The sequence below is a fragment of the Coffea arabica genome, chromosome 3c (assembly GCF_036785885.1).
Source record: "Coffea arabica cultivar ET-39 chromosome 3c, Coffea Arabica ET-39 HiFi, whole genome shotgun sequence".
Lineage (NCBI taxonomy): Eukaryota > Viridiplantae > Streptophyta > Magnoliopsida > Gentianales > Rubiaceae > Coffea > Coffea arabica.
The window spans coordinates 12,653,384-12,661,454 of NC_092314.1; the positions used below are offsets into that span (position 1 = coordinate 12,653,384).

The window sequence follows — 8,071 nt, forward strand, 5'->3', positions numbered from 1 at the left end:
GCTTTCAAACACCATATACTAAACCTTTCGAACATCAAATAAAAAGTCCAAAACTTCCCCAGTTAAAAGTTGTGGTGTGTTGTGGACTTTTTCTCACTTCAACCCACCTCTAACCGATCCTGTGTGGCCCAATAATTTTCAGCAACCTAGGTGAAGAGTATTAATGGTTTTGTTATAATCATTCCGAGTCATGTACTTTCATAGTTAGGATTTTATTCTCGTTGCCCACTATGTTGATTGTAGCACTTCAAAGTTGATTATAAGTAGGGATAATTTCATAAACGTACTCTAAGGTTTTAGACAATTTCACTGAGCTCCCTTGAGGTATTAAAAATTTTACTTACCGCCCTTGATTTGATACATTTGGTAATCAAACCTTAGAACTGGTCAAAAATTTAAATGAACATCCTAAAATGTCCTTGGTTTATATAGTTTATATTGCTTTCCAAAACAATTGTAAAATTTATAGCATCAAATATTAAAAAAAAGCATCAAATTTGCAATACCTATATTTATTATTTAATAAACAATTATTACAAGATAAATTTGGATTTTCGGTGCCTTGCCTGGGGTCCACCTTGATGCCAATTCCACCTAGTTGAATAATTGATTATCATTGCCTGGGGTCCACCTTGATGGCAATTCCACCTAGTTGAATGGTTGATTGTCTCAATACTCTCACCAGAAACAAATAAGCAATTTTCAGGAAAGAAATACTTTGCTAGATCTGCAGTTAGTGAGATTTGTTTCTCTCTTAAAATTTGAGAGTGAAACTGACGAAAATCCCTCCAAAAGAGATCGAGATGGCCTCCACTTGCAGCGTCGATCGTGTCTTACTTGGTCTAGAGTTAATTCTGAACAGATTCCAAGGCAATTTTTTTCTTTTGTGTGGTGGTGATAGAGTTCTTTCGGATGTTCGTGATGCAATCAAACACATGAAATTTCTCAAAACATTTCTTATGTGTGCTAGAAAGTGGAGCCTTGTTCATTTGTACCTGCAATCTGACACTGTTGCGAAGAAGGTGAGTCTTCCATCTTTCTTATCTTGCATCGAAGACACCTTTCACAAATATGAGGAGGATATTCACTCTCTTTCCCTTAGATTAGAAATGGACAAAAATGAAACGGATATTCACTGTTCTATTGTTGATGGAGTGTGCCGCGAAATTGGGAAACAGATCATATTATTCAAGCAAGAAATCATCCAAATTTACTTTGCTTTGGCAAGCAGCAGGTCATTTCAATCAAATTCTTTTATGACAGATGATGAACTGTTGGAATTCTTAGACCTCAACCTCCAAAATCTAGCAGATTTAGCAGATTGGATAGATGACGATATGGATTGGAAAATTTTTGATTCTGGTCCTTTGAGTGCTCCTTTTAGGGCTCAAGTCCAAGATCTTGAAGCTCAAGTCCAAGATCTTGAAGCAAAGCTGACATTCTTGAAAAGCTTCATTGCCTTTGCCAAAATGCGAGGAACCGCAGATATTCCTGCCTTGCTATTGGCTTACTTTGAAGTGGTGGCTTTGACCGCAGCACGCCTCTCTTACATGTGGTCCTTTTGGAAAAATGTTGAGTACAGAAGTACTTGCAGCTTCAAACTCAGCATCAGAGCGGTTGATTTTCATGTCTACGAGATTTATAAGGAAGTACTTGCAGCTTCAAACTCCTCAGCATCATTACATACAGCAGTGATGGATGAGCGGATATTGAACAACTTCAATGATTCTCTGATAAGTCGTCTCTGGGAGTTGTTATGCTGCAGCTCTAGCTTTGTGGATTCTATGAAAGATCAAATGCGAATACTCTATGCAGGACTGAGGTTTTTTAGAAGCATTTTAAGAGAGCATCATGAGATGATGGATGAACAAAATGAAAAAATTGGAGCTCTCCTTGGTGAGGCAGGCATTATAATATTCTCGCCCACTCTGAGCAGAGTGATAGAAGGAGAAGTTAGCTTCTCAGGATCCACCCAGGTTCTTGATTTTTGTGATATGCTGACCAATACCAACATCCATATCAAGCATTTTGAGGATCAGCTCAGTGTCTCAAGTACTATACAGAGTCTTCCTAATTCCTCTCATAGCTTAAGAGCATCAGAAGTTAGCCAGACTTCCAGCCGCATGCTATCAAAAGGTAAAATGCCAATAGACCATGAAGTCATGGTTGGTCTTGATGATGAGGCAGAAAAAGTAATTGAACCACTGATCAAGCATTTTGAGGATCAGCTCAGTGTCTCAAGTACTAGACAGAATCTTCCTAATTCCTCTCATAGCTTAAGAGCACCACAAGTTAGCCAGACTTCCAGCCGCATGCTATCAAAAGGTAAAATGCCAATAGCTCGTGAAATTATGGTTGGTCTTGATGATGAGGCAGAAAAAGTAATTGAACGACTTGTACGGGAAGCAAAACAGGTGGAAATTGTTCCCATTGTGGGAATGGCTGGGCTTGGTAAAACAACTTTAGCCAAAAAGGTTTACAATGATAATTCAATTATCTATAACTTCCACATTCGCCTTTGGGGCACTGTTTCTCAGGAATATAACAAGAAAAGCTTGTTAACACAAATTTTGTGCTCTGATGGCAAACATTCCAGGATGGATGATGAGTTTCAAAATCTGGATGAACATGCGCTGGTTGAAAAGCTGTACAAAAAGCTAAAGAAGAATCGGTATCTTGTTGTTTTTGATGATGTCTGGGACACTGGGGCATGGCATGAGCTGGAAATTGCATTCCCAGATGACAAGAATGGAAGTAGAATCATCTTTACGAGTCGATTTTCTAATGTAGCTTCAGAGGTTCAATATGGTGGAGAACATCACAACATTCGCTGCCTTACTGTCGAAGAGAGTTTCGAATTGCTGCAGAAGAAGGTGTTTGGAGAAGAAGAAGAATGTCCTCAAGCATTGCATGAATTGGGAATGGAGATTGCTGAAAAGTGCTGGGGATTACCATTTGCAGTTGTTGTTGTAGCTGGAGTCCTAGCAACTATAGAGCATGATATTTTGGTTTGGAAAAAGTTTGCTGAAAGTTTTACTTCAACCATGGTGTCTGGTACAGACCAGTGGAAGAAGTCATTGGAGCTCAGTTATGAGCATTTACCATATCACTTGAAGGCATGCCTGCTGTATTTTGCTGCATTTCGAGAAGATGAAAAAATTGGTGCCAAGAAGTTGATGCGTCTCTGGATTGTAGAAGGGTTTGTGGAAAAAATTGAAGGAAAGAGATCAGAGGATATTGCAGAAGAATATCTGATGGACCTAATTGGCCGAAACCTAGTTATGGTAGGTAAGAACAGATCCATTGGTGGAGTCAAAACTTGTTACATTCACGATTTGATATTTGAGTTCTGTAAGGGTGAGGCGAAAGAAAAGAATTTTCTTCAGGTCCTGCGAGGATATGATGAGCTTTCTACCTTTAATGAGCCTCCCAACCTACCTCGGTTGTCCATTTGCTCCCGTGGAGAATATTTTATAAAGTCAAGGCTATTTTTTCCGCATTTAGCCAGTCTGCTATTCTTTGATGCTACTCCAGGATATAATGAGTTTAAGTTGTTTAATATCTCCTTCCTTTTTTGCATCTACAAACGTCTTAACGTTCTGAATTTAGAGGGCATTAACCTAAGGCTGAAGGAGCTTCCAGCTGAAGTCGAATCACTTCTTTGTTTGAGGTACTTATCCCTTAAAGCTCGGAACATGGAATTCATTCCACAATCTATAGCCAAGCTCTCACATTTGGAAACCTTTAGTCTAAATTCTGATGAGATTGTTTCATTGCCAGATAGCATCTGGAACATGAAGAAGTTGAGGCATATACATGTAAGATGGCGCGTTGTTATTCATGTGCCTTCCAACGACAACGGTGTTGAAAACCTCTCCACTTTACCCAATTTAGACACACTCTCTTGTTTGCGCCTTTATGAAGAGGGAGAGAACTTATTGAGAAGGATTCCCAACGTTCGCCAACTTAAAATTTCCGATCGTCAGACTGGAGTGTTGAACATGAGTCGACTAGAATGCCTAGAATCACTCACCTGGTGGGGCAATTACTCCTCAGGTTCACGGGAACATGTTGAGCTTTCCTTTCCCATGAATTTGAAGAAGTTGAGTCTTGAGTATCTGGGTCTTCCCTGTAGTAAAATGTCATTGGTTGAAAAACTACCCAACCTTGAAGTCCTCAAATTAAGAAAGCGGTCAATGGACGGCCGAAAATGGGAGCTGATGGAAGGAGGATTCCCTAAACTCAGGGTCTTAACTTTAGCATGTGTAGAAGTTGCGGAGTGGATAGAGGCAGACCTTGACAGTGATGATGGTTACTTCCCTTGTCTTCAGCAATTAATTCTTTTCAGAATTTATAATTTGGAAATGATGTCTGCTTGTTTAGGGCGTATATCTACTCTTGAAACAATTCAGGTGCATGAATGCACAAATGGTGTCAAATCTTTAGTACGGGAAATTGAAGAAGCACAGGAATATAATTATGGAAATGGGAATATGAAGATCAGCATCAGAGATTGAAGGGCATCAGCTGGTGCAATATCTGGTAATTTTTTTGAAGGGCATCAATTGGCTTGTAGAAATAATCATGCTTTTTATTTTTAAACAAGTTTAATTTATATTTACCATTTGGTAGCTTTTTTGTACTTCAGTTGCCTGTAATGCATGCACAAGCACATTGAAATTGATGAACAAACAACTAATTATTGCTCTATTTTTTTTCTTAATGATATCATCAGGGAGTGCATGCTACGGTGGTTTTTCCTCTTCAGATTGTAATTGGTCATCTGTGTGGTCTGGCTTTCTTTGATACTTTTGTAGAAGATGGAGGTAAAAGTTGGAAAGGATCGATGGCTCTTTTCTTGTCAAGATATGGTGGAAACAATCAATGAGATTATTCAGATATTTTGCTGTTGGCCTATTTTGTGTAATTTCGTTTTGCTGAATTTAATGATGGTTTTGTGCTATTTCTTTTCAAACATGTGTCAATTTGCCGTCAAGGAACTTTGTTATCTTTTTTTTTTCTGTTTGAGGTTCAAACTCCATCATTTTGGATAGAATTGATTAACAATTTATGTTTGAGCTCATGATTCTTGAAAGAATATGATAGCCCAATTTGGAAACCTCTATGATCATTTCTTTTCTGCTCAAAACAGGTTTACGGTAAAAACTGCAATGGGGATTGCAAAAGGCATTACGTGGCCTGATCAGGATAGAATTGGTTGAAGATGTATGCTCAATCTTAGGTTTGGATTTAGGATATCCAACTTTGAGATTTGCTAAATTTTCAGAATCACACATTTTACTTCTTCAAATAGGAGAATTTTTGCAAAGAATGGAGTATGGGACTTGAGTTCCTTTAAGAAGGATGTCTGCAACTTGGTTTTTCTGCTGCTTGAGCTAATTGCTTGAAAGGGCATTAGTGAAATAATTGATTCTTCAAAGAGCTTTAAATGTGATATGTTTGTATGAATATTTAATTTTCCATTTTTGAATTTCACACCAAATGTTTTAGATGATATATACCCAAATTGGAGAGAAAACGAGTATAAATTTCACAATTGTAAAATGGGCCGATGCCTTTATTTATACGCTATGTCAAGTGAGTACAATGAATTTTGGGCTAATTAACATATAATCAAAAGAAAAAAAATGAGATTTGGAGATTTTCATAGTTAAGAAAAAAAAAAGAGAGTAAAACATTGTATTGATTAAACGATTAAAACTACCAAAACAAACAGGAAATGGGGTTCTATGGCGTCCTAAAAAACTGGGCTCTCAGGGCCCATGTGCAAGCCCATGTGCTCCTCTCAAGCTGAAAATAGACTAATTTAATGTTTATGGGACATTTTGGACTCTCTCTCACCTCAACCCACATTGTATTGATCTTGTAAGGCCTAAATTTTAGCAACTGTTTCACGTATGCATTTCTCTAGTTCCTAATCTCAACTAATGATTTGTTCTGAATACTTGCGATGAATTGATGAGAATGGACTTCAACTCGCAATCTATTTTCGCTTCTCTATTTATTGCGAATCAATGGAAAATTTCTCTTTACCACTACTTGATAACACTTTGTGCTAGTATATCAAGGCTATAAATGAGTATGTTATCTTTTTACAGAACTTCCAAAGGTTGAGATTGTGATTTTTTCACAGCAAATCATGTCTCAATTAGTCTTTTATAGGTTAGGGATATTAACTGTCAGTTAATAATCTTTTCAAGTCATGCCTCACTTTCATCACACATTCTGGCTAAGGCTTAGTTAATGAATTTGGGTCATCTCTAATGAATTCTCTCTTCATTTCGTATAATGCACATTTAGATGTATGACACACATCTTCAATTACAAAGAAGGAACATGGTCAATTTAAATTTGACTAATCCTAATTCTTGTTAATAAATGAAAATACGTGTCATACATCTAGATGAATACTACGAAAAATGGAGAGAGAATCAACTGGAGATGAACCAAGTCCCACTATCGATTGGTTTTCAATTTTGGCGCTTTTGTATTCCGTGGATCTTTACAATACAAAATATGATTACTTTTGGTCCGTGAAGGTATTACTATTATTTAGAGTGAAGTTGCTCTGGCAAGAATATAATTGTTTTGACAATATAGCTAACCATTTTCTATACTTTGCTACCAAGACGTACTATCGATAAGGTTTTGTTAAACAAATGATTTATATGTTTTGTTGGAGGAGAAAATTGATAGCAATATGAAATTTAAACAGTTAAATTTCTATTCTTTTTAATTAATTTTAAAAAAATTATCTTAGTACGTATTCCTAAAACAAATGCCCACTATGTGCAACGCTTATGCTAATTTCATCAAAATAGATCTTATAAATTTTAGTTATAAACTTAACAATTTTCATTTGAAGTTTAAAAACACCATGTAAGATAATTTTTATAGGCTTTTCAACGGTGTTTTGTTATATATGCGACCAAAAGTATATTCACGACATCCTTCTTCAACGTTTTTACTCTAACCTAGTGTTTTTTTTTTCGAAGACAATAATTATTGTATAATCTATTCTATCCTAGTCTTTTTTTCTGTTTGAATTGTAAATTATTTGAGATAATTTTGTGAAAAAGTACTGTAGCATTTTTTTGATGTGATGTATGTGACATAAAAAGGTGATTGGAAAATGTGTTGATGATGCAAGCAAATCAGTTAATAGATGTAGTTGAAGGACAATTTGATAATACCATAAATAAAATTTCGAGAAAAAAATATAAAAAAAAAAGAAACTATAAAAATTGGAAACGGATAGACACTAAAAATTATTATACAAGACCCACATCTCCAGATATTCAATATGAAGAAAGATCAAAATTTCACACCAGTAAATATGATAGAAAATCATTATATGAATGGAATATAGACGGCAAAGCAGAATATGAGATATTAAATACATTACAAGAAATAGGAATGGCAAGACTAGCATATAAAGTAAGACATGCAGATGAAAAATCAATTGCAACAATATTAATATCAGGATTCACAGGCCAATTAAAAAATTGGTGGGATAATGCATTAACATTAGAAAGTAAAACTGCAATATTAAATCACACTATAGAAGTTGAAAATGAGCAAGGTAACATCACTACCAAATCAGATGCAGCAGAATTCTTAATAGTAACAATTGCAATGTATTTTGTAGGGAACCCAAAAGAAGAATTACACTCTAATAAAATGTTTTTAACCAATTTAAGATGTCCAACTCTTACAGATTACAGATGGTACAAAGATATGTTTTAACACATGTATTAAGAAGACCTGATTGTAATATGTCATTTTGGAAAGAAAAATTTATCACTGGACTACCAACTTTATTTTCTCAAAGAATTATGACTAATTTACAAAAAGAAATGGGTACAGATATATTATCATTAGAAGGAGTCACTATGGGACAATTATTAGGATTTATTAAAAAAGAAGGATTAGCATTATGCACAGAATTAAAAATGCAACAGAAGTATGGATCACAAAAAAAAGAAGTAGGATCATTTTGTGAAGCTTTTGGTATTCAAGGTATTAGATCACCTTCTGCATTAAAAAGAAA

At 35.6% G+C, this 8,071-nt stretch overlaps 1 protein-coding gene across 3 annotated transcripts; it reads left to right on the top strand.

Moving 5' to 3' along the window:
- The first annotated feature begins 637 nt into the window (after positions 1-637).
- Positions 638-5,119, top strand: LOC140004416 (putative late blight resistance protein homolog R1A-3). Of its 3 annotated transcripts, XM_072082268.1 has the most exons (3): positions 887-1,022; positions 1,264-4,542; positions 4,736-5,119. In XM_072082268.1, exon 2 carries the CDS (start codon positions 1,338-1,340, stop codon positions 4,515-4,517), a length of 3,180 nt encoding a protein of 1,059 aa, XP_071938369.1. In that variant the 5' UTR covers positions 887-1,022; positions 1,264-1,337; the 3' UTR covers positions 4,518-4,542; positions 4,736-5,119. The 3 variants fall into 3 exon arrangements, with proteins under 3 accessions (XP_027101659.2, XP_071938370.1, XP_071938369.1); XM_027245858.2 differs by having other exon boundaries at positions 638-4,542; XM_072082269.1 differs by lacking the exon at positions 4,736-5,119 and having other exon boundaries at positions 638-3,670; positions 3,781-3,917.
- The last annotated feature ends 2,952 nt before the right edge of the window (positions 5,120-8,071 follow it).

What these genes read in the sequence shown, in the direction of transcription:
- LOC140004416 (XM_027245858.2), top strand. Translation starts at nt 804, where the DNA reads ATGGCCTCCACTTGCAGCGTCGATCGTGTCTTACTTGGTCTAGAGTTA.